This window comes from Artibeus jamaicensis, unplaced genomic scaffold (genome assembly GCF_021234435.1).
Source record: "Artibeus jamaicensis isolate MK-2021 breed Jamaican fruit bat unplaced genomic scaffold, CSHL_Jam_final contig_76, whole genome shotgun sequence".
NCBI lineage: Eukaryota > Metazoa > Chordata > Mammalia > Chiroptera > Phyllostomidae > Artibeus > Artibeus jamaicensis.
Window position 1 is genome coordinate 1,766,711 of NW_026521954.1, and position 26,775 is coordinate 1,793,485.

The following is a 26,775-nucleotide window of genomic DNA, read 5'->3' on the forward strand; positions in this document are numbered from 1 at the left end:
TCACTGATTTAGGCTATCACTTAGAGAAAGAGGCTTACAAAGTGCGACCAGTGATTTTATAAACACTTCAAAACATACATGTATTTAGATTACTCAACTAATACAATCCCAGGCAGGAATTAGTGGGTCAGTTGCAATTTTAAAATGGAGTTCAACTCCACACTTGGAATAAATGCCCACTTTATTTTCTAAAGAGTGATTATTAAACACTTCATTTTTCTGTGGACCCAGACATAGGTGACAGCTAGCGTGAGGATCTGAAAGCTAATCCTTTTTAACGTTATAATATTCTTCCTCTAGAAACACTCCCCCTCCCACCCCCACTTTTTTAGAAAAGTTAAACCACTAATTTTTAGCTTTTAGTTTTATAGAAACAACCAGTGTTTGACATACAGACTGGCAGGCCCTTTCAGTTGCTAAAATATAACACAAGTACTATTCCCAGTACTACTCTCTTAAGGTGATGGAGGTGATGGGATGATGCAAATTAAAAATACATAAGCAAAAGAGAAAGAACCCTACCCGCCAGCCACCACGGCTCACACACACACTGCCACTACCCTAATTTCTTTTCAAAAGCCTGGACTTACTGGCAAATTATCTGGGAGTAAAGTGGGAGGGAAAGATTTCAATGCAAAAGTCAGAACTGCTTTATAGAAAGAAAAGTGTGGGGAGGTTTGTTATCATTTATTTCCTCCAGTATATCATTCAATTTCAGCTGTCTCACATCTCAGGAGGAGCTCCTCCATTTCTCACTTATGTGCCTAAGAAATGTCTTTCTGGCATCTCATTCTCTCTCCCGTCTTTCACCAGCATTTCATTATTTTTTAACTGTCCCTCTCATCCCTGTCTCCCTTTTTCCTAGTGATCCACGTGTCCTCATTTAGCAGTTTTCAGAAGCCAGGGAGAAATGTTGCAAATAATGTTAAATATGATTAATATCTTGAATTCCTTGAAATATGACATGCATGAGTTACAATGAAACCTCTTTTATTTCCCCATGAAATGCTTTTGCATAATGAGAAAGAAAATGTCCTCTATGCCCTAATCAGCCCTGACAGTTCCTGGACTCCCAAATACTTTTATTTATGGCATTATTTATTTCATCTCTAATAAATGGAGGTTGGGGAGAAACCACAGCACAATCGGAGGAGGTTGCAGGAGACAGGGAGCCTATGTAGGGTGGAGGAATATAGCAGCTGAACCAGGAGAGAAAGAAGGCTTCCAAAGGAAGGGAGGGGCTGTGGGAAATGAGAGGCCAAAGACAGGAACCCCCAGAAAAAGAAAATGGGTCACTTTCCCAAGACTAAAGGGAAAGCTATGAAAACGAATGTAACTCAAGAGTGTAAAGATGAGGGTTTTACATCATGGAAGGAGATGTACCCAGAATTCAAACCTGGAGAATGAAGACTGAAGGCAGGAAAAACAAACCTGGGAAGGGCGTAGCTGGTATTGAAGTTCGCCTAAGGGAGGGGCGATCTGCTCTAAAAAGTGCCTGGAGGCCAGGAGAGGCCTCCAGATTTGAAGATATCTCTACCCCCATGAGACCCTCTTTCAAATGACAGAGGCTCACTAAGGAAATTGTGTGGCCTCCAGAAACCATGGCCTGGTGGCCCCAGACGCAGAGGGGAACTAGCTGGACAATACGGAAAGTGAGAGAGCTCTCGGGGCCGCATGGGTCCTACAAGCATACATATCAAATGACGGTTTTGAAAATATCTAATCGCCACCTCAAAGGGAGGCTTCAGATCATGCTTTACCCTCAATTGCTCAGAGTGTCTATATGCTATGAGAAGAAGTGAGAATCTGAATTCAAATGCCCTAGATGCATCTGTGTGAATGTGGGCTATTTCCTCGAGGAACCTCGGTTTTCTCATCTGTACAATGGGGGAAATGATTTTGTTGTGCACTCGCAGAGCCCCTATGGGGAACTAACCAAGTAATGTGAAAATCCAATGCCCTGTGCACCCTTAGGATGTGCACGAACTCGAAAGCCACTTGTTGGGTATGGGCAGAACCCCGATCGAAAAAAATGCACCGCGCCTAAGGTCAAGACCTTCGACAGGTTCTATTCAGAAGCCTGGTGGAGCAATTCCTGATCCGGGAAGAACTGGCTGTAACACCCTCCCAAGGCACGCACGCACGCACGCACGCCCTCTAGCCACCCCGCCCCGTCCGTCCCAACTATACCACCAGCCACGCGTGCAACGCCGAGAGTTTGGGGTAGTGCAGGGGGCGCCAGGAACTCGTTTCCGAAGCTGGACGCCGCCGGGGGCAGATCCTCGACTCCATCTCTAGGACTCCGAAGTCTCTCCTCGTTGGAAACTTCACCCCGTTACCAGGTCGCAACCCCCGTCCCTGCAGTCCCCTTTCCCCTTCCCGTCGAAGGCGCACACCAGCTGGCCTGCCCACCCTGCAGGCGGTGGCGGCGCCAGGCCCCGCCCCTCCCCCCATTATCATTAGCAGATATTACCCTAAACACTTGCTCTTTACTTCCTTTCTCCCTCCAGGCATTGGCGAGGCGGCCTGTCAATCAGCTCTCGGGCGGCAGCCCCCCGCGCGGGGGCTCAGCGATGCTAGGCTTAGCGACAAGCGGCAGTGACGGCGGCGGCGGCCAAGGCACAGACACACACCCTCCCACAGGCGCGCACTCGGGCAGCGCCGGCGAGCGGGCGGCGGAGGTTCCCTCGGAGCCCGGTGCGGGTCGGGGAGGGGGCGTGCGACCGGGGACCAGCCCTGAAGCGCAGCATGGAGGAAGAAATGCAGCCGGCGGAGGAGGGGCCCAGCCTCCCCAAAATCTACAAGCAGCGCAGCCCCTACAGCGTCCTCAAGACGTTCCCCGGCAAGAGATCCGCGCTGGCCAAGCGCTACGACAGACCCACCCTGGTGGAGCTGCCGCACGTCCGGCCGCCACCGCCGCCCTTCGCGCCGCACGCCGCCGTCTCCATCAGCAGCAGCGAGCCGCCGCCGCCGCAGCAGTTCCAGGCGCAGAGCACCTACCCCCCGGGGCCCGGCCGGGCGGCCGCTGCCGCAGCCGCTTCGTCGTCATCGCCTTCCGCCGCGTCCCAGGGCCACCTGAGGACTCCCGCCCAGCCGCCCGCCGCCCCCGCCGCATCTTCATCTTCGTCTTTCGCCGCCGTGGTCCGGTACGGTTCGGGCCCTGCGGCTGCCGCGGGCAGCAGCAGCGCTGGCAGCAGCAGCGCTGGCAGTGACGGTGCCAACCTGGAGCTCAGCGCAGGTACCAACTCTTAGGCGCAACTTTCCTTCCCGCCCAGGCTGGGGGAGGGGTGGGGACCTGGGAAGGGGAAGCTAGGGGACGGCGGACACCCTCTCGCGCCCAGGGCCTGGCGGGAGGGGCAGGAGTGGAGGGGGCCGGTCACCCGGCTGAGAGTCTGAGCGTCCGAGCGCACTCCGGACACCTCCCTGCGCGGGCAACAAGTTCTGGAGGATTGCGCTGCGCTGCCGCCGCCGCCGCCGCATCCCGGGCTTTCGACGGCGCGCGCGCATCTTTTAACAGGTGGCTCCGCCGCTGGGATCCGGATTGGCGCCCAGGAAGTGCAGCGGTAGCCTGTGGGCGGCGGGGATTGTTTGGGCGGGGACGCGAGAGGCAACCCTGGCGCCGAGGCCGCGGGGATCGGACACCCTAAGGTGACAGCCGCGGCCTCTCCCGGAATAGCTTGAACTGCTCCGGCAGCTCTCAGGGACGCCCTTACAGCCTCCGCTGCCCCACTTTTTCCCTAATATTTCTTTCCTTTATCTCCCTGTCTCCGATTGTTTTTCCATCTCTTTCCGCCTTGCCTTCTGGTCGTCTTTTTCTCCACCTCCTTGATGCACTCGGTGTTGCGGTCTACTCAGCTGGCTCTTAAGCGCGCGTTGTCCCTACCGCTCCTTTTCCCACCGACCCCTAGTTCCCATACCGTGGCTGGAAGACTCCGGGCTCCTCTGCCCCAGCCACGAGGTGTAACTGGCGCTCGCCCCTGCGGCCGACTTCGAAGAAGGAGACGTCCTGCCCCTCGCCCCAGCACCGAGAGTCCGTACGCTCCGGCCCCGCTTCCCACACACACCTCACCCGCCGGGTGGGACACTGCTGCACCGGAGGGGGGGGGGGGTATTCCACCCACAGTATCTGGGCCCGGGCCTGCGGAAATGCCTCGTGGGGCGCATCCACCTCAGGGAATGAGATTCCCCTTTTTTACCGGGAGCCAGCGGGCTGCCCCTTAGGAAAAGGCCAGCCCTCCTGTCCCAGCAGGGTGAAGAGAGATGGGCTGGTGGAAAGGCTAAGGCCTGGGGCCTGCGTACAAGGGCGCTCTCTGCTCCCCGAGGACGCGCAGCCACGTTTTTCCAGCTCATCAGAACTAAAAGTTCCTTCCTCGGGCCTTTTATGGCACCTTGGAGGCCCCCTCCCCCGCCGAATTCTGCATATCAGTGAATCTAAGGCTTTATTTCTCATGCAAATATGAGCATTGTCTCTAAGTGAGTTATAGGTTCCGACGTTAATATTCTGTTGTTTGTCAATATTTTGACACATGAAGGATTGGTTTTCAGAAAGAAAATCTAATTACAGGTTATAGTGAAGACCTGTTCTGTTATGTACCTCACTGATTTGGAGGTGTTTGCTTTGAGTGGTGTTTTTATTGTTTATGATATGGGGTTTTTTTTCAGTTGCTCTTGGCCCCTTTTCTGTTGTGTTTTTATACTCACAGTTACTTGCCCACTTTTATTTGTCTCCTTATTTTTCTTCTGTTTTACCACCTTAAGAGGTTTGTGTTCCTTCTTCCTGGGTTTTGTGCCCATTTATATTCCCCAGCTCTGCTTTATCTTTCTATAATTTTATTTTGTGTTTCAATGGTTTGGGTCCTTTTCCCATTTTCTATATCTTGCTTAACTCATTTGCATAACCTCAGTTCCACCATGCTTATCGGGGTTTTCCCCTTCCTTTTCTGTCCATTTTAGTCTTTACTCTTCTTGCCTTCTCCTTTCAGTCTTGGCTGAGTTTGTCTTTTACTTCCTTTTACACACTAGCAGTCTAACCCTTTGCCTTTTCCTTCTTTTCTCTACACCAGTCACTTGCTATCCTGTCCACCATCTTTCCTGCTCTGGCACTTTCCATGCTGCTTTCACTCATAAGCAGTTTCCTTTTCTTTCTTACCGTGTTCTAGATGCTCTTTCAGCATTTCTTTTGACTTCCTATTTAGTCTACTTTGTCTCCAGGTGGAAACCACATCACTGAATCTAAAGAAGTGGAAAGGGGCTTGTTGATGGCCCTGACACAACCTACATTTCTTATTTTCTTTTATTGTCAAGACTTCTTTTTTTTGGTTTGTTTGTTTTTCAAGAGAGGTCATAGAGAGGTAGTCTTAATAACACCAAGGGCAGGATGCCACATGCTTGTTGGAAAGATGAGAATTAAATGGTAGGTGTCTTCCATGTAGTGAAGAAAATGGTCGGGGGCAAAAAAAAATGCCCATATAACTAGGCATCATGAATTGTGGTCATATTAATCACTGATGGACAAAGCCATTCTTAACAGACACAGTGATGTGAGTGACCATCAGAGAGACGGTACCTGAAGAGCTGATTGGTTCTTTGAAGAACTAGTGGTTCCACTTTGAACCAATGAGCTTGTGTGCATAAAAGGATGGGCAGTTCAGCATACTGGATGGGGGTGGTGGGGAGCTTTGATTGTTGCCCCCTCACAAAAGTGTTATTGCAGTGTCTCAAACCACCTGGTAAACAGAAAATAGTCAGGGCATCATTGTGATTAAATGAGTCAAGGGTAGAAGAAGAGGGATGAGGGCGTCCAGAGTAAATGCAGTTGAAAAGATGAAAGGATCGAAGTGAGTCTTGTTTGCCATTAAGGGCCATAAACCATTGAGAGGAGGAGAACTATGTGATTAAAAATAGATTTTTTCAACATTCTTATAAAATCTCACGAACAGTATAATTTTCTTTAAAAGGGGTAATATACCATGGTTTTAAAAGCATATTTTTCCTCTGTGGGAGGCTTAGAGTTAAAACCCACGCAGATCTTGATACGCGGCCTAAATTTGGCGTCAGGAAATGGGAAATTGCATCTTTAAGCAGAGTACAATCAAAAATGAATTACAATAAATCCTATATAATTGCATAGGTCATTCTCTTTAATGAGATTTTATTAACCTGACTGTCAAGCTTTTGAGTCAGGCAGATATTTTATCTTCTTCAACTGATAAAAGTGTCAGCTATAAACCACCATATAAATATTCATAAATCTACACATCTGTGGCAGCCTATCAGCATCATTCTTTTGGACATTAAAAGCATTCTAATTACTTTCTGTCTAGCAGAGCTGAAATGCTGCCTGTTATAGTATGTGCTTGGCAGGCATGATTGCTTTTGTTTGCCATCACAAATAGCAGCATCCTATTTTATATACCGATGGTCCAGAAAATATTCAGGGATTGACTGAGCAGGATGAATATTAGGAAGCACCATCTGGTTTTGATAGCACCGAGTATATTAACTCATCTGTTAATTTTTGACACATCATTGATTTATTTATTTAGAAAAATTGCATCCTGTTTTGCTGTATTGATGTTTGCCATTATGAAAAAAGATGGGATGGCTTTTTTTTTTTTTTTTGAGACATAGTTCATTGATTTAACTCAAGGGTGATACTTCCAAAGAGGCTTTCATTTTCTGACTTCTATTCTCTATGCCATGGAGTCCTTTCTTAAAAGGAAGTCATATTAATGTTTTAAGGAAATGTATCAATTTTGCATTAGCTGGAAATCCTTTGGGTAGATATACTATACGGCTACTTGATAGTAGGTCTCAGAAATTTTTTTCTGCTTCTGCATTTTTAATATTAATATATTTCACCCTTCGCTGGGCTAAAATCAAAAGGTTACCACTAATCTCCACTACTGTGATCTCCTTCATAGACCCAGAATACTCTTGGGGATATGCCGTGATGGGCAAATTCCATTCAAGGCTTCACTTCCAAAGAAGGACATTAAAGTGGGTAGCCGGTGTTTGATTGCCGAGTCCCCTTCCCTCTTCTTACTCACTTGCCAGATGGATTAAACCACTGAAGTTCAGAAAAAAAATTGTAGGCATGAATTGTTTTGATTAAAAAATAATCATGGGTTCAGAGTTTGGAGTCAGACTAAGTGCAGTTTGCAGCGCGATACTGTCTCCCAACCGACGGCAAACTAAGTTAGAAAGAAGTGGTTATTTTAGAATGGTTTGTGACTGTGACATTTTGTGTTTGATTTTAGAGAAGTCCGGACACATAAGTATTTTAAAGCCCTTTTGTAAACTGTTGACTTTGTACTTCTCTGCCATCATCTGAGTGGAGCATTGTGTGACTAGGAGGAGTAGTGTTTAAAAATTTCAGAATCCACCTTCACACTTGCACAGTTAGGGATCACGGATCAGTGGCCATTCGGTTGTGTTCGTATGAAAACAGAACTTTTCTCTACTTCTTAGCAATAATGGGCACCATGCAATGCTCGAATTTCTAATCATGTTCTGTCTGGAAAGCTAAAAGCATTACTGGCTGCAGTATGTATTAAGTAGAAAGAGTTACTGTGTTCTCCAAGTGTAATAGTAATTATTTCTCATCATGCCCTTCAATGTATTGATGTTAACATTCTATTCCAATATTTTAAGATAGTGAAAAGAGACGAAATTAAATTTTAAGGCTTATGTTTGTTGTTTTTGCATATGTCAATTCTGAGGATAAAGCATTTTTTAAAAACTTCTAGCCAGAACTGTTTTATGATTGAAACTGTTCTCTCATGTTCTGAGTGTGCTTTATTTAATATATTATCTTCATAATGTAGGGTATTACATAATGATTTTTTTCTCAGCATATTATAAGTTTATTCTTCAATTAAGAAAACAAATTATAGTTGTCCCCGAGTCAGATTCTTTTCTCTTAATCTATAACCTAATGTGATTTATCAATATGATTAAAACTACTAAGTGTTTTTTGGGACATTGAACAAATATATTGAGAATTCTTTCTAGACAGTTCTACTTTAGCCTTTCCTTCATATTTTGTTCCTTTTATCAAGGTTATGGCAACCGTGTGTCGGCTTTAAATCAGTGGGGACTGTGCTGATTAAAATGCAAACAGTAAATACAACTTCAGGTCTAGAATGGGATTATAGGATTAAAATGCATGAAAACTGTTAGTGTGCTACCATTGAAAATTCCCAATCAATATCATCCTTTGATTTGACTAATAAAGAACAAAAACCTGGAAGTAAAAAAATGAGAGGACAACATCTTAAACCTCCCCAGTATTCAACTGTTTACTCCCTTGTTTCTTTGTTTTCTTGGTCCTTATAAAGAAATGATGCACAAACAGTTGAGGTCTTTCCCCATTAAGTTTTGGTTTAAATCTTGAGCTCAGTTCTTTATTCCACTGGGAAGGGGCAGAGGCATCATCAGTTCCAGTGGTTGGTGCAAGAGATACTTCCCATATCCACGTCCCTTTTTCTCCAAGGTAGTAAATGAACTTTATTCTGGCAGGTTCTTCAGCCCAGTTCTCAGTCCACGAATCCGTTCTAGCCTGAAACCGTGCCTGCCATCTGGGTCCTCTGTAGCACTCAAAGTAATTGTGTGAAACAACAGGCCTTCTTCACCTGTTATCTGTGGGATTCAGGACAAGAGTACGAATGCAGGCCCATACGTATATCTAGATAACGGAAAGGCCTGAGTCAAGCTATCAAACTGTTAAAATACGTTCTGTCCACCTCTCCTGACAAAGACACTGTCACAACAACTACATTTGACTTCAGTGCTTTCAGCCAGCCGGGGGGCCTTCTAGCACCTCCAGCTTCATCTTCCTGTCGGATGGACCACACACACACACACACACACTCACACACTGGTGGACGCCAGTTCAAACTTCCAAGCTCTGGAAGATGGCTCTGGGAAGAGACCAGCAGAGGCCTGCAGAGCAGTTTGAGCAGCAGACTGTGGGGCCTGGGGCAGCTCACCATGGGGAGGAACAGAGCCCTCCTGCCTGTGTCCAGGGCCGTACTGCTCCCTAAGAGTGAGGAAGCACCAGGCCAAGAAGAAAAGGTGGCGGATGCACAGCCCCCTCAAAGTGGCCCTGCCAGCCCCACCCCAGCCAGTGACCCTGAAACTGCTGTGAACTAAGGTCCCCTGTGTACAGCCACCCTGCGTGCACCTCAGGATTCCCTGAGGTCCTGTGCTGGCCCTCACACCCCGGTGCACTCAGACCTGCCCCACTGGTGGAGGCACTGCCTCTTCCTCTCCTGGACCCGGGAGCATTGGCCTCTGTGTGCCGGCTTCTCGTTTCTTCAGAGGGATGTAGGGATGGTGGCATTTTACAGGTTCGGGAGGTGTGAAGGGTGCTTCCTGTAGGCCAGGCACTGTGCTCTGCGCATCACGTATGTATTCTTATTAAATCACTGAAAAAGGAGACTTGGCCCCCTTCCCCCAATACCTTACTTATTTCAGGAAAGACTCCAAAAGCACAAAATGGAATCCGAAGTACTGCAGGGAAGTTTCTGAAAGGCGCTTGCCTTAATCACACATCCTGCATTTTCTGGAGAAAACAGTTTCTCAGTCACTAATCTAGGTCCTTGTTCCCATAGAAGCCCTTGAGCATGGCACCATTTTTCATTTTAAGTTACAGGGTTTTTTGCTTTTTTTTTTTCCAGAAAAAAATCCAATGTTTTCAGAGACAGCAAGTAGTTAGTTACATTTCTATCATAAGCAGTGGTACTGGCACCAAAAATCCACACTATTTTGTTTGTTGCCGTTGTTCTGGGGTGGGCATGGGGGGCATCCCCCTGCCTCTGAAGGCCCCCCCGCTCTGTGCTGTGAGTAGCTCCTTCTGGGTGGTGCTCGGGAAAGAACGGACTCCACCCTGTGACATTTGTGTTGAGAGTAAATTTTCAAGACCTTCAGACTGACAGTATTAAATCACATTTTCACAATTTGGGTTTTTTCCCCCCACTTTGTTTTTTGCACTGAATTGATTGCTTTCTGTTGGCTTTTTGCCTCTGCCGACTAAGAGTCAATGTGCTTTACGATTCACCTGTGTGAACTAACTGGCATTCTCAGCACATGCCATTTTAGGAGATTTGGCAACCTAATGGGAAAGGCTCTACTGCTTTTCAGATGATGCTGATACAGATCAGCCTAAACATTGGCCTTGACGAGAAATCCAAGTGAGCAGATAAATTGAAAGAGCCGTGGACACGGCTGTTGGAGAACACACACAGTTTTGCTTTGGGGGTCCTCATCGTCTGCCCGATGGGCCCACGCCTTGTTTTACCTCCCATATCTAGTGAGCTCTTATCTTTTCTTCTCCAGTTTGCATCTGGGAGCAACTACTCTCGGCAGGGATCGTACCAGCTGATTAATAGCAAGGGCATGAGGGCACTCCAGAAATAGAAGTAATGATTGCTCTAAGCCCACCTTTCAATGAGGAATTGAGTCTGCAGCGGCTGGCTCAATTCATTAGTGTAAAGACATTAATGAAGCCATAGGTGTGAGTTCAGACCTGTGCAGGCCAGTTACTGCCACAAAGAGGAAATTTCCACCCGGTGCCCAGAGTCACAGTCCAGCCATTTCCAGAGTGAGGGGCTAGGGCAGCTCATAGGGTGCCCCACCAGCCAGAACGACAGGAAGCTGTGCATCCTGTTAAAAGTGGATTCTCCATGTCACCTTGATGTGTTTAAAAAATGCATTTTTAAACATTTTTGAATGTTATACTCGAAACTGAGGACTTGACTTATCCTTCGTCTTTGACTGTTGGTCTCTGACGCGTCCGTTTGTGTGTTTCAGAGAGTCGCATGATCCTGGATGCCTTCGCCCAGCAGTGCAGTCGCGTTTTGAGCCTCTTAAATTGTGGAGGGAAACTTCTGGACTCCAGCCACTCTCAGTCCATGATTTCTTACGTGAAACAGGAAGGCCCAAGTTACACTGAAAGACAGGATCAGTGCCACATCGGAAAGGGGGTCCATAGCCAGACCTCAGACAATGTGGACATAGAGATGCAATATATGCAAAGGAAACAACAAACTTCTGCCTTTCTGAGAGTCTTCACTGACTCGCTACAAAATTACCTGCTCTCGGGAAGCTTTCCAACTCCGAACACCTCCTCGGTCAGCGAGTACAGCCACCTGGCGGACGTGGACCCTCTGTCAACCTCCCCGGTGCATACGCTAGGGGGCTGGACCTCGCCGGCAACGTCCGAATCCCATGGCCACCCGTCTTCTTCCACACTGCCAGAGGAGGAGGAGGAAGAGGAGGAGGAAGGCTACTGTCCTAGATGCCAAGAACTGGAGCACGAGGTCATTTCATTGCAGCAAGAAAATGAAGAGCTCAGAAGGAAATTAGAGAGCATCCCAGGTACAGGACAGCGGCAATTCGTTCCTTTCCACTGCCTCATTTGTGTGTGTGTGTGTGTGTGTGTGTGTGTGTGTGTGTGTGTGTGTGCGCGCGCACGCGAGCATGTGTGTGGTTTATTTGCTTTTGGCCAGTGATGGAGAAAAATTGGGAAAACAGGTATGCACAGGGTACCCTTAGCCTGCCCACACCTAACAGAATTTCAGGATGAGCCGCCCGCCTCGTCCTGTGTTTAAGCCACATTCTTCTTGGGTGTCGGCCTGAAGAGCACAGCCCCATTAAAAGATGTCTCGCCGTGGCTGGTTGGAGTGTCGTCCCAGAAACAGAAGGCCACTCACTGGCTCAATTCCCAGTCAGGGCACGTGCCTGGGTTGTGGGTTGGATCCCCGGTTGGATGCAAGAGGCAGCTGTTTCTCTCCCACATTGATGTTTCTCTCCCTCTCTCTCCTCTCCTCTCCTTCCCATCTCTCTTAAATCAATACGCATGTCCTCTGATGAGGATTATAAATAATAATTTTAAAAAGGTGTCTCTTATTAATACAAGTGACCCCTAGAAATGGTGCAGTGAGGTCAGAATAGGACCAGGGCTTTGAGTCTGAGTTTGCTTCAAAAAAATGGCCCTGTTCCTTTAAAATGGCTTTTGTATTTTTAAAGACTTTGACATATGCCTTTTATTAATCAGTGATAGAAATTAAAATGAAATGATACTTTCAGAGAGACAGGACTCAAGTAATAATGAACAAATGATCTCTTCTATTCCATTAATTTCTCATCTTTCTTGTTAAGTTACAACAAGCAGAGTCTCTTTTTAGCTTATAGACTCCCCCTTAAAGTTCGTAAGCAGCTATAAACTAAAAGTAACAGATCCAAGACAGAACAGTAACTAAGCCGGTCCCAGACTATTTGTGGCCCTCACTGAACATGAGGCAGGAATTTTCCAGTGAGCCACTGGATTTTCAGAAAAGTAAAACTCACCTTTACGATAAGGTCTTCTCTGGGTTGCAGGGCCTTTTTTTACTACTTGGAATGGTATTGATTTTGCTTATTTCTTTTAATTCATTCCGGCATGTCTGTGGTGGCTGATAAAAGATATTAATGTTAAGATCTTTAGCTGGAACAATATCTTCAAACCTTTTTAATCATACAGCCATTCATAAAATTGTGGAACCGACCCTTCTCTTGGGGGTCATTCTTACAGCCAGGCAGGGTGGGTGATCGTAGAGGAGAGGGTGGCGTCCAGCGGGGAGCAGAGGGGATAAGGTCATGGGGGCCCCTGCCGTAGGCCAGAGCCCAGACACCACTCCCCAGCCACTTCTCCGCCCTCCGAGTCATACTGCTGAGCACCTCTGAGATTCCTGTTCCTTTTTTCCCCCTGAAGTAGAGCATTCGTACCTGAGAGCAGTCCTTGAAGTAAAAGTTCAAAAGCAGTGAGCCTATCAGTTTACAAGGAAAAAAAGATTTCACCTGGGCAGCCGTGAAAGGGGGACAGGGAGGGTGCAGACCTTAGCAAAAACAAAGGTTCTTTCCAGCGCCACTCGAGAGGGTCTGTGTTACTGTATTACTTGTGAAACATTCAACAAAGTCCCACTAATTACCAGCTGCAGGCAAGCAAGGGGCTTCTGAACAGTATTGCTAACTTCCTTTCCGAAGTTAACTTGCAGATGTAGGCTATTGAACATGCATCCCAGAGAAGCAGCTTCAGCATGTTTTCTAATGTATTAGATTATCCCACTAGAAATTAGTCTGTTTAAAACTTTAACGTGTTTTGAAGAAAGTGAAAGTAGGTCAAAAGAAAAAAGCCACAAAAGGAAGAGGCATTTGGATCAGGAACACGAAGAGCTGCGAGACTGTTGAAGGGAGGACAAGGCTGGGGAAGCTGCTCAGTGAGGGGGTCAGGGCAGAGCACTCACGTTCAAGTTTAGAGGACCTGCCGTCAGCACTAGGTGGAGAGGAGTCTGGGTGGGTATAAAATACCGTTGCTTCATCTAAATTGAGCCCCCGGTGAGTGTAAGACACACTGGTGCTGCGGGTTCCCCTGAGAAGAGAAACGCTGCAGGTCATAATTGCGTGTTACAATGATCTTTGAACACCAAGTTCAGAGATTTTAAAATACGAGGAATATAGGTCTCAGAACCATAGATATGGTAATTTAAAAATAATTTCCTAAGTAAATAAGTATGACACATTATAGGGAAGATACACTTGTTGATATTATTAAAGAACTTTCTACTCTTTTTTTTATCCTCACCAAGGATATGTTCACTGATTTTAGAGAGAGGGGGAAGGAGAGAGAGAGAGGGAAACGTCGATGAGTTGACTCTCACACGACGGGAGCAAATCCACGACCTTCCGGTTTACAGGACAACATGCTCGCTGAGCCACACCAGGCAGGGCAGGAGCTTTTTACTCTTGGAGAAGTATCCTCATGATACATACTTCAGTTTTTCCTTGTCACTCCAGTATTTCCATTTCAGACAAAGAGGTTGGACCTGGGCAGCTGGTGTCTGTGGCAGACCTGGCAGTACAGTCCCAGTCTCCTGGCTCCCGATGTGTTTTATTCCCTGTTCCACCCTCAGAAGCTGTTGATTCTCGTTCTTCACGGTGGTTGTGTTCTCTAAAGTCGCTCCGAACATGGCACCATTACTCCTAGGGGAAATACAGAGCTAGGTTCCTCTGAGCCTCTGGCCACAGCATTGTCATCAGGCGATCTAGACGTAGCCGTGTTTTTATTTAAAGAGACCTTATTTAATGTATAGTGTTGGCTGATTAACATTGAACTCACAGCACTGTAACTAATGCCCAAATGAAACTTAACTAACACGTATTTTCTCCGTGAGGCACATTGCAGCATTCGTGCCTTTGGGAACATTAGTACTCAGTTGTACCTTCACAGTGTGTTTTAAACAGTGAAATCACCACCAGTGAGCACAAAAATGCAAAAACGGTGGCGCTGAATAGACCATGGAAAGGATACTTGTTTGTGGTGAAGGAGCTGAAATAGGCAGAGTGTTACCTTGTTCAGCCTCCGAGCGGGGGTGGGGGGGGGGGGGGGTGGTGCATCGGGCTACTCAGAGTTTTCCATGATCTGCGAATGACTACCAGAGCGCCACAGATACTGACCTGACCGGGACAAAACATGTTAGCGAATAGGCACGTTTGCAAATACAGAATCCTCAGACAAAGGGGATCGACTTCTATAAACTAGAGAACTATCCTTGGAGTATGCAGTTCTGATCCTGGTAGTCCACAGTGGTCGTTTTCTAAGTAAGAAGATTTTTTAAACGATAAATCAGTGTCACCTTTGGGGTAATAGTAATTTTGCTCAAACAAAAAGCCCTTGTAGTAAACTTAGTGCAGATTCGCTGGTACCCACCACCGCCATCCCCACCCCCAAACTCACACATACCTGTAGTGCCTGTGGGAGATGCTCAGGTTGACCCAGAGGTGTGGGGACAGCAAGGTTGACACGGGGCGTGAGGACATACATTCTGAGTAAAACGGATAGAGCAAATGACAGGAACAGAGAGGAATAAAGAATTGAATTCTGTAAGTTAGAATTCAGTAAAGGCCATCGCAAGTCCTGTTACAGCTTCAGGTGCGGCCGAGGGAGACAGAACAACGTAAGAGGAAAAGAAGGGATTTCGAGTACGACCTGAGTCTGATTTCCACTCCTACGTGCCAGCTGTGGTGTTCGGCACGTCACTTCACTGCTCGAGCTCACTTTCCCCTTTCTGTGAAGGGAGGCTGATCACAGTGCGAGAGTGTTGGAAGTACCAAGTGCATTTACAGCAGCCGAGTGCCTGGGTCTTCAGTAGGCACTCAAGAATGGAGGTGTTCAGAAAGAGGGGAACTTCTGTGCCTAGAAACACGGAAATGTTACATGTTTTTTTTTAGATTAGAAGTGGCATTCTTACCAGTCGGTTCATCCCCCAGGTTGGAAACCTCAGATCCATCCATAAAGCCCCTCTCCCCGCTGCCGCGGTCCGTCTCCTCTCCTGCGCTCCTGTGGATTCCAGCTCAGTCTGTTTGGGTTCCCCCCTGGCCCCTCTGCCTTCATCGGGGCCTGTGTCACACAGCACAGGCTCCTGCGGCAGCCACGCCACTCCTCTCCCAGACGCCACACCCTTCCCACTGAAAAACCTGGGCTCACCTACTGCTGAAGAGCCGCTGAGGGCTCCGCACGGTCTGCGGGATGAAGCCCAGTGCCCTCCGTGCGGCACGTGAGGTCCTTCACCGCCTGGATCTTTCCCTGCCTATTTTGGTAAACCTGACCCTCAAGTTCCCACCCCTCACCGAGCGTTCCAGCTCCACCAGACAGTTTGCGATTCCTGAGGTGCCACACACTTCTGCTCCTGGTCCTCCCTGACTCCTGCTGTTCCTTCTAAGAACATCTTGTCCTTTTCCTCACTTGAAAAACTCCCACTCATGTTTTGGTATCCAGTTCCCATGACACTCCTCTGTAACAAACCTCTCCCCCAGTTCCCAGGCAAGATTAACCACTTTCTGTAGCACATCGCATATTTCTGTTCATGTCGACGTCAGGGCAAGGTTTTACTTTCTGTGGCCTCTCTCTCCCGATGACTGACGAGAGGAGAGGCAGGCGCTGTACAGCTCTAGACGGCAGAGACTGAGTCATCTTTGTGTCCCCAGATATACCCCAGTGTCAGGCATGTAGCATCCACACACATCAGTTAAATTACACAGGACGCGTTGTCACCAAAAGCATAACCATGCCTCGAGTGTGCGCTGAGTGATACTTCAAGCTCATCGTTCATTTCTAGGTGTTTACAGTTCAGGAGCTTACACTTTACAGAGACGAAGTGAACAGGACACTTACGGGGCGATCAGGGCACAGCTGGCATGGTCGTCAAGGACAGTAAATAATTTCGGTCTCCCTGTCAAATTGTGTGTAGTGTGTTTTGAGATAACGTTTTGAGTTTTACAATTATCTAACGAGGTAGATTAAATAATGTGTGGGGAATGAGAAGAGAAACTACAGTCGAAATTGTAATGCAATGATCTGCAATGAAAAGTAGGCACTTGAAGCCCAAGTGCCCTTAATATAGGCAAAAACAGAACTGGAGCCTCGGAAGAGCCGCACTTAACAGTCACTCAGACGATAGACACAGCAGCCAAGGCAGCAGAGTCAATTAAGTGGCCTCTCGGAGGAATTAACTAGACTCCTAGTTGTAAAATAGCAACAGCTTACATTAGGCAGTATTTGCTGGGCGCTCTCTGCTCCACCTGTGTTATTTCTGTTAATCTGTGCAATAACTATGCAGTGGGTAATAGCCTTACAAATGCGATAAGAAAGGGTAAGTAACTTGGCCAAGATTACACAGTTCAAGAGTGCCAGAGTTGGTACTAAGAAAAACATACAGTGTTCAAGAATGACTTTGGGACCGATGTCCCGGCCTTCCTGCCCGTGAGCTCTTACGTACTAGTATTCTCGCAGACTGTGTGCAAGACCCTGTCTCTGCCGGCTCCACTCACCCCCCAGACTGCAGTGACACCCAGCCTTCTAGGCAGGGGCCGCCTTGGTGTCTGAGAGCAGCCCTGTCATGTATGTAGTGTGGGTACTTGATGGAGAATATTTGCAGTCCATCCTCTCAGTTTTTACTTAATGGATGCAAGAGAACTTTCTACTTTGTAACTTTTTTCCCCTGGGTATTTAATACTCTTTCCAGGATTGTCTAATAGGCATTTTAAAACGTTACTACATAAATACTAATTCCAGAATAGGTACTAGGGACATTTGGGTGCCTTCACGTTCTTTCTTTCCTTTTATTGGAAATTGCTATCATTTGGGGCTCCTCCTTGATTTTTTTCATTAACCCTATGAGATGGACCTGGCTTTCCTTGGCAGAACCTGCCTGGTGGGTCTGAGGTGGTAGCTTCTCCATCAGTAACAGTGCCTTGCTTAAAAGTCACAGTGTGCTCTAGGAGACAATTAGATGCGAAGGCCTCCTTGAGGATTCTGTTGGTCTTTTTGCTGCCCTAAGCCCTGACCTCCCTCCCTTCCAGGGTCTGGCCTGGACCCCACCTGAAACCCTGGCCCCTTACTCCCCGTTGGTGATGGCTCCACATCCTCGCTCAGAAATTCCACAGTGTGTCCTCGGAACTGTAGGTGGATGGAGCAAAAGGGCAGGACTGGATTCCCAGCACTCCCTGCTGGGTGCCCTGTGCATCTCGCAGGCAGGCAGTGTGGTGTAGCTGTGAGTCAGGGTAAAATTTCTTCCCCCTTCCATCTCTCCTTAAACACAGCTACCTCCACTTTCCAGACTGACTTTTTTCTCACACACAAAATATTTTACTTAATTCTGCAGCTTCCCTGGGTAAATCTAGGCAACCCTCCGCAGAGCCTTCAGTCAGGCATGACGTTCCAAATCCCTGACAGCAGGGCCTCTGGGTCCCGGAGGCCTCCGCCTTCCGGGGGAGGGGCTGCTCAGAGGGCCCGGACCCTGCTCATTTCAGTCTTTCAGCAATTGCCTGAGTCAGAGCCTTAGCTTCCTGGCCTTAAGCCTTGTGCCCATTTATCAACCTGCAGGACCCACTTGCCCCGAATAGAGCCCCCTACAGCCAGGAAATGCAACATGTTTGAATCAGCTGGCCCCACCCATAGCTCCGCACTGCTGCCTAAATACTGTGGGGTGTACAGAGTGGGGGAGGCAACCTCCGAGCCCTCCCAGGACATTGACCAATCAATGGGTGACACAGAGCAAAGGAAGGGCTGGCTCTATGTAGACATTCTTCAGACAACTTTCAGATTATTTTAATACGAGCCCACTGTAGAAATGTTTTAATGGTTTTTACAAGCATGATAAAGGATAAACATAATAGCTACCCTAATCTGCTAGTAAAATATAATCATGGTTAATTATTATTAACACTTGTTTCCAGTTTGTCTTCTATACATATAATTGCTTTTCGTCTTAATCCTTACGCGAGGATTTTAGAGAGAGAGGAAGAGAGGGAGAGAAACATTAGGGTGAGAAACATCGATTAGTTGCCTCCAGTCCATACCCAGCTGGGGATCGAACCTGCAACCTTTTGGTGCACAGAGTGACACTCCAACCAACTGAGCCACCCAGCCAGCACGACACATAATTACTTTTAACACGTGGAGGTCATAAGGAATACACAGGTTTTATTTTATTGAATTTATTGGGGTGACACTTGTTAACAAGATTATATGAGTTTCGAGTGTACAGTTCTGTACCCAGCATCTGCATATTGCAGTGTGTGCCCACCACCCAAAGTCTGTCTACCTCCTGTCTCCATATATTTGAGCCCTTTTCCCCTCCTCGGCCTCCCCCACCCCCTTTCCCTCCGGTAACCATAGCACTGTTGTCTGTGTTGGTATGAGTTTTTTGTTCATTCATTTGTTGCTTTTTGTTTTATATTCCACATTTGAGTGAAAAATCATATGGTTCTTGTCCTTTCTGTCTGGCTTATTTCGCTTCACTTGATATTCTCAGGATCCACCCCCATTGCACAACTGGCAGTATTTCATTCAGTTTTGTAAGCTTTTTGCTTCATTTAAACATTTTTTCATAAACATCTTAATGACTATAAAATATGGGTAAGGGATCAAAAGAAGTTTCATTCAAATCCTAGTCAGTCAGTGCTGACAAAGTTTGCTAAAACTTCCAAACTGAATCCTGCTAAATGCCCTGCCCATGTCCCAGAGCAGCGACACAAATACGGTTGCATCAGATTCTAACCGCGAACCGGGGGGGCAGAGCGCTGCTCTCAGGGTCCTCCTGCCAGCACTGCGCAGCGCAGACTCGGACACGGGAGCCAGGCGGAGCCCAAAGGCCACGGCGGGTGAAGGCCGGAACTCAAGCACGAACCTGTTCTCTGTCTCCGTTAGCTTCTCCAGTCGTCTGCTTTCCCCCCATAATTAACGCCCATTGCTAGGAGTTTCCATCACACACACACGCACACACACACACACACACACACCGTGGAATCAGAAGAGCAGATTAGACCTTGAACTAAGGAGTAGGAGTAGTTGACTGGTCTTACCAGACTCTGGCTTTGTCAAAGTCCTGCTTTAAACTGGTACAGCTGCACCTTCTGTTTGTTGACTTGTTTGGCAGCTGCCTCTTCAGTTTGAAGAATAGATTTAAATGGCCATTCAGGAGTGGCCTGTGACGAAAGACTAAGACACAGATCTCAAAAGATGGTTATTTAAGAAAAATCTTTTTTGGCAAGAAGAGGAATTTCCTAATCTACTCATACTTCCTGTCTTCAAATTCTTCAAAAGGATGTTGATGAAGCGTTCAATTTGTTATGTCACAATGTGATGTCTCCTAAAAATCCTAAAGCTGTTAGTGGGTAAAGATGATAATTTCTGTTTGCTGTCTTTTTAAAAAAGTGGTGAAAAAAAACAAAGCAAAGAAAGCCCAGTGGTGATACTTTAAATTTGGGGCTTCAGTTAAATCTTATTATCTTCAATATGACAAAAACATCTTAAGAAAACACACAGCTAAGACATGGTGACAGTAATTCACATATATTAGGTTTTGGGGTTTTTTAATATTTTATTTATTTATTTTGGGGGGAGGAGAGAGGAAGAGAAACATCAGTGTGTGGTTGCCTCTCATGTGTCCCCTGCTGGGGACCTGGCCTGCAACCCAGGCATGTGCCCTGACTGGGAGTCAAATCGGTGACCCTTTGCTTCACAGGCCCGTGCTCAATCCACTGAGCTACACCACCCAGGGCTATATTAGGTTTTTAACTGAGCTACCCAGGCCTTGAAAAACAATTAGTATTCCTGAAAAGGCTCTAATATAAATCTTAAGATGTAGGGATTCTTCATGCAGTGCTATAAAAAATGTCAGGCTCTATGTTGGCTTAATACCTGTTCAGTTTTATTTTAGTTATTCAATGATTCTATGAGACTAAGCTTCAAAAAACTAAGAACAATTAATGAAGTACACAATAACCAAATAGGAATTGGACCAATCAGTTAAGTTTCCTGAGAGAGAAGGGGACACTCACCATGGGAACTGCGTGGTCAGGGGTAGTCTGTTGGGAAACAGGACTACACTGCATGGCATTCCTGCTTCCTGAGGAGCTAGGCATAAAGCTGTCATTAGAAATGAGCGTTGCCCTGGATGATGTGGTTGCGCATCATCCTGCAAACCGAAAGGTCGCAGCTTCCGCTCCCGGTCTGGGCACACGCCTGGGTCGCAAGTTCAGGCCCCATTTAGGTGTGTACGAAAAGGTAGCCAATGGATTTTCCCTCTCACACCGATGTTTCTCTCTCTCTCTCTCTCTCCCCCCTTATCCCTTTCTCTAAAAAGCAATGACAAAAATCAGGTGAGGATAAAAGAATAAAGGTTATATTATTGATTAAAATAGTGAAACGTTAGTTTTTCAGCATTTTAATTTTAAAAAGCATCATCGGGTACTACAGTTACAACTTGAGTCAAAGAGGAAAGATCATGTCTCTTCTGTGAGCTGTTCCTGATCATTGTCATTGACCCAAATTCATCTTAGATTAAGTTCGTCTTGAAAGTTTTCAGGGAATTGTGCTGAGCCAAAAACTTTCCCCCAGACCGTGTCATCTGTCTGTATTTACAAACTGAAATAGCTCCAGCTGCCGTATGCAAGAAGATTCTGTCTCCTGTAGAAAATAAGTTCTTTTTAGAAGTTTGCATCAAAAGTCTTTTTCGACCACGTTCTGTTTTCTCGTGGCGGGACAGCTAAAGTCTAACTGTTGCCATTTCTTGCCCACAGTGCCCTGCCAGACCGTGCTAGATTACTTGAAGACGGTGCTACAGCATCACAACCAACTCGTGATCCCACAGCCCGCTGACCAGCCCACCGAGGTAGGTCTCCCTTTGCAAAAGCAAACGTTGTTCCCTTTGGAATTTCCTTAAAATGAAGCCCCCTGATGGCTTACCCACGTACATCAGAACAGATTGGCAGGCAAAACACATTTGCTCTCTGAGGCTTAGGGGTCTGTTACCCGTGACCTTGTAGACTGTGGCAAATGATGATGCATGCATTAATTCACACAGACTCAACTGCGTACTCGGGGGGAGTAAGAGAAAGAGCCGTAAGCACTGTGGGCAGCTTTCCACCATTCTTTGGGCACAGGGGGCCGGAGATGGGAGACAGCAGCCTGTCGTCCGCCCAGGTGGAGCCTGTGTTCCAGGATGCCCTTCTGTGACTTCCCCGACACTGAGACTCGAGTGTTTAGAAGGGTGTTTTCCAAACATCAGGGCCTCTGAACATGGGCATTTTGTACCCCTGGACCACCCATTTCTTCCACCGTGTAAGAGAAGTGGTCTGTTTCGATAGTGACGGTGATCTGTCCAACCACAGGGCACTTACAGGATTTTCAAGGCTCAGTCTTCTCTGTATGTTATCTTCACCTTAGAGGCGCAGAACCTAAATTCAGTAGAGGAAGTAACTGCTCTACCTTACAGGGTTTATAAATGCGTAGGGGCGATAGCAATTGATTTAGGTCATTGTTTGATGCGCTGTTCACGCTGGTGATCGTAGGGTGCTGAAGCTCTGTATCTGGTGGCCCAATATCCACCGGCATTTCCTGCGGGTAGTGAAGTGATACTACAGTTTATCCCTGTGCTTACTGTCTAGCAGCTGCACCTACACACTTGTTCCCACCAGGCCCCATGTCTCTCTGCTTAAGAGAAACACAAGCACACACAGCTGTGTCGTTTTCTGCTCACAGGAGACGAGGTGAAGAGGGTGGAGTCGGTCTGCTGTAGATTGAGACTGTCACCTTCCGTGGGACCTGAGACTTCTTGGGCAGTTGCTCCCTTTTCCTGTAATTGGAGGATTTCAAAGGTCCAGTCCTTTCCTGCAGCCCCAGCCTATGCCTGGTCTCACCACACTCCCTCTCTTGAATTTAGCAAAAAAGTGAGGTACCCAGTTGAATTTGGCCTGCTGGATTCGGCCACACTTACTTCAGACTTCTTGCGTGCCCCGCGCTCCCAGAGGAGGCAGTGCCCCGCACCCCCGAGACTGGCCCAGGTCTGTTTTACCCGGCGCCACCCTCCTCCTTCAGCGCTTGCCCCCTCGGTTTTTCCTTGTCTTGTGTGCTGATCTCTCTCCTGTGACTGGGTCATCCCCCTGAGCGGCACACACACTCGAGTCTTCCCACCCTGAAAAGAAGCCTTCCCTGACGCTTCCTCCCTCCATCACTCACTCACTGTCTTTTCTTTCTCCTTCCATCGCCCTAAGAACCCTCCGTCAGCACCTCCGTCCACACCACAGCACACCTTGCTCCCTGCGGGTTAGGTCCACAGCTCATCCCCATCAGCGTCCCCAGTGCCTACCATTGAAGGCGTTTGCTGAGTGGTGAGCTCACTTTTTCAAAAGAAAATAAACACTTGAAAGACGGGTGTATATTCGGCATCTCCACGCGTTTAATTCCCACTCGCTCTTCCACCTCCTGCAGTCTGTCTCACCGCACCACCTGTCGGGGTGCTCTGCAGGCGGCCGCCTCGGTGACTTTGCCAGGTACGCAGTCCAGGGGCCCTTTTATCAGCCTTCATCATCCCCCGGATCCCTCCCTCCTCCTCCTCCTCCTCCTCCTCCTCTGTCTTCTGGATCCCTGCCCCTTTTTAGTGTGCTTTAAGAGGTTTTCCACCCACTGCCCTCCCGAGTTGTATCCTGCATCTCTTCCTCCTGCTCTCCACTGTCCCCTCCGGTCAGTCACGTTCTCTCTCTGAACATGAACTGTGTGCAGGCTGACCTGTCCCGAATCTAGAGCCTGGCCAGCAGTGGAGCGCCCATGCAGCCCCAACTCAGGACACCTCTGAACACCCGTCCGGACTCCTGCTTTCCCCGCAGTAAAGGCGGCACCAGCCCCAGGCAGAAAGGTCCGGCGTCACGGACTCCTTCCTCTTCCTCATTCCTGACATCCACTGCTAGACAGCCAGGTTGCCCAGTCTTGCTTCTTGTGTCTAGGTCACTCTTGTCACTTTTCACCTGAACTGTGCCAGTGGGTTTTGTCTTCTCCATCCTCCATGCTAAAGTTATTTTTCTAAAGCACAGATCCAAAATACATGTCACATACTTAAAATCATTTGATTGCACCTTAGAACAGAGTCTGCAGTTTCTTAACTTTGACATTTCTGTTAAATAAGAGCACATCTTAAAAGCCCACTTTCTCCAAGAAGCCCTCCCTGATTGCCACACCCCCTCTGCGCTGCCAGAACACATTGTTCATGAGATGCATTCAGAACTTACTGAAAAGTTAGTGCATACCTGTGTCTTCCATGTGGTTATGTGTCTGGGAAACAAAAGGAACACGGTTCATCTTGGCTTTTCAAAGTGGACTCAACAGTAGGTCAGAAGAGGTGCTTACAGGGACCCTAACTGAGAAGATGATTTTAAATTAAGGGTGGTGGAAGTCCTCTGTCTCCAGCAGGCCTTTATAATGTCTCCTCGTCTTTGAGGGTCTCCTTCAAGTTCTTTCATTTTGTCAGTTTACTGTAATCAGAAGCTCTTCAACTGTCCCAGTGCTGCAGCAGTTAGAAAGAAAGAACAGGAGCTCTCCGTTGCAGCACTGTTGCTGAGTGTCCGCTGTGTGCTGGTCACGTCCCGTTCCCTGCCTCAGTCATTCAGCAGTGCCCTGCAGCACACACTGTCCTCGGCCTGGGGGAAGAGCACGGGAAAAAGCAGATAATAATCTCAGCCCTCATGGACTTATTCTTCTGGTGGGGAGTTGAGAGAACTCCTCACCACAAACCTGCACACTGGAGTCACTGCCCTTATTTTGACAGAAGAGCCCTGAAGTTTGGAGAAGTTAAGTCCCCTACTCGGGGCCTGCCCCAGAGCTCACCTGTATCTTGGCCTGTGGGGACGAAGAGGCCAGAGGGACAGAGTGCCTGTGGCCGACTCAGGCTGCTCGTCTGCACTCAGTGTGTGATGACAGTGTAGGAAAGGTTTCCTACAGAAATTCCTCCGACACAGTTCGTGGCCCGAGGCAACCAGCCCTGGCTCCCACCTTCCCCAGGCCCCAGTGGGCATCCCTGAGGGCTGAGGGGTCAACGAATCAGAACGCTGTAAGCCCTTCCCTCCCTGGGCCTAGGTGGTGGGGAGTTCCCTGGCTGGCTGCCTCTGCCTCCTCCCGGTCATACCCTCTGTTCCTCACCTGTGCAAAGGGCACCATCATTTCTCCTGGGATCATCTTGACCCCTCTGCGCCCCACACCCCCAATCTGTGAGTTGGTTGCCTAACCCCCTTGAGTTCAAGTCCTTCACGCTCGCTTCTCTGTCTGCTCTGCCTCAGACTCATGTCACTGCTCCTTCCCACCTCCTGCCATGAGACAGCAGCCTGGGCTGCAGGCCGTTTGGGAACCGGGGGTCCTGCCACCGTGTGATCATCTGTAGCACACAGAGCCGAGGTTTATGCTCCCGAATACTCATATTAAACCCATGCTCGTAGAGTTACGGGTTTAAAAAGGGAAACGTAAAAGTTTCCCTTTTGCAGACAGGGAAACTTGGGTTCAACAGATAGAAATAATAACTTGCCTGAAAAACACGACCAATGAGACCCAGAACCAAGTTCAGTTCACACCTAAGCCAAGTCTAAATTCAAAGTATAAACTTTGTGCCTCAGCTTCCTTTCTTAAAAAGGAAACTGAGGAATGTGGAAAGCAGGAGTGTGATTCAAGGAAACTTGAATCACAATCACACTACGGCTAATTCAGGGAAGGGTGAGTGCTGTGGAGATGAGCTTCCAGGGTGTGACCCGGTGACATTTTCATAGTCAAATCTGGCTGCCTCCTTCCTTCCTGTGGGCTTCTGTGCTGTTTGCCCTTGAGTGTTTCACTGAACAGAACCCTTTTGCAAATAAACCCTAATAGACCCAAACATTGCCAAATTTATAACTCGTAGTGAATTTGCAGAGTTGTTAAACTGAATGTGTTTTCCCTTCTTTATTTTGTGCACCTTAATTACTGGGGAAGGAGTCCGTTAAAACTGAGATCATGGGTTAATTAATCGTCTTGGACTGTAGAATTTTATGGACAACCAGAACGAAAGTAATGGTTGTGTAGGTGCAATTGACTAAACATGGCTTATAAATGTTACAGAAATTCCCATAATTAGTCCCATTGCAGCTATTTAGCTTGGGAATTTTATAGCAGACATAAATTACAAAGGTGAAAAGTGAGAAAAAATTGGAGTTGACATAGTGGCATCTGCAAAAGCTATAATTTGAGAAAATCTGTTATGCATTATTATTAATGATTTTTTCAGTTTCCACAGTCCCCCCTTTTAAAATTTACTCTTTAATGTTGGTTGTTTCCACTGTAATGTAGTGTCTTTCAAGTGTTAGGTGTATAAACACAATTAATACCTTATGAAAATAAGACCGACCACCAGAATCATTTCTGAAAGTACGTAACTGCCAACCGAAGGATGAAGAGACCTATTTGATCACACTCTTCAAAGTCATTCCTGCATATTTTAATAGATTGAAAAGGAAAGTTACGGCTTCTATTTAAATAGTGTTCCCTGTCATTGGATCTTGACACATTTTAACCTACCTGTTAAAACGCAAGTTATAAATAGCTCCTCTTTCAAAGGTGTTCATTATACCCCATTGGCTCTTGCTATAGAAAATGCAAATGTAATTTGAAAAGTGCCCGTTCTGAGTGTGAGCAATTATTTGGTGTGCTCTCCATACCTGGTCCACTGTCAGCACCCAGCCACTCGGCTGGAAAGCAGGTTCGCCTTTGAAATGGAGATCGCCTGGGCTCCTGGCTGGCTGGCTCCCTAGGTAATGAGAGACTGTTTCGCTTTTCCAGGGAAGCAAGCAGCTGTTGAACAACTATCCTGTCTACATAACGAGCAAACAGTGGGACGAGGCTGTAAATTCTTCAAAGAAGGACGGGAGGCGGCTCCTTCGATACCTCATCCGATTTGTTTTCACAACCGATGAGCTTAAGTACTCATGCGGCCTTGGGAAAAGGAAAAGGTCAGTGCAGTCAGGAGAGACAGGTCCTGAAAGACGCCCTCTGGATCCAGTTAAAGTAACATGCCTCCGAGGTACCGCATCCTTCCGCTCAGTGTCGCCATCTGTGATCTCATTTCACCGCATTGGCTGTGGCTCCCGTGCAAGTGTTCAGCCTTTACTGTTTTTTGGTTTTCCCCCACCGAGACCGTGTAGGCTTCGTGTGGCCCATCTCCTTGGTATCGAGAAGTTCTTTCTAAAATTTCTCGTGTGCTTGTAGCCTTGGTGTTCTCACTGAGTGGCACATAAGCATCACCTAGCACCTCATGTTTCACGCTTTAAACTCAGACTTTATACGCCGCCAGCGAAGGCCACCTCCAGCAGAGTGGAGTGTTGGGAGACGCGCCGAGGGAGGGAGAGGTGGGATGTTTTCCACTCATTAGGGAAAGGATGTGG

The 26,775-nt window shown here is 47.4% G+C and overlaps 1 protein-coding gene across 2 annotated transcripts in view; it reads left to right on the plus strand.

The window, feature by feature from the left end:
• Positions 1-2,217: 2,217 nt before the first annotated feature.
• Positions 2,218-26,775, plus strand: part of BEND4 (BEN domain containing 4) — a 32,992-nt gene continuing 8,434 nt past the window's right edge. Inside the window, exons 1-5 of one of the 2 annotated variants that reach the window (XM_037138094.2) lie at positions 2,218-2,342; positions 2,511-3,238; positions 10,813-11,379; positions 21,124-21,215; positions 26,174-26,414. In XM_037138094.2, the coding sequence (XP_036993989.2) occupies positions 2,749-3,238; positions 10,813-11,379; positions 21,124-21,215; positions 26,174-26,414 (1,390 nt within the window). In that variant the 5' untranslated portion in view covers positions 2,218-2,342; positions 2,511-2,748. The remainder of the gene's footprint in view (positions 2,343-2,510; positions 3,239-10,812; positions 11,380-21,123; positions 21,216-26,173; positions 26,415-26,775) is intronic. The other variant, XM_037138095.2, reaches the window with a different exon arrangement.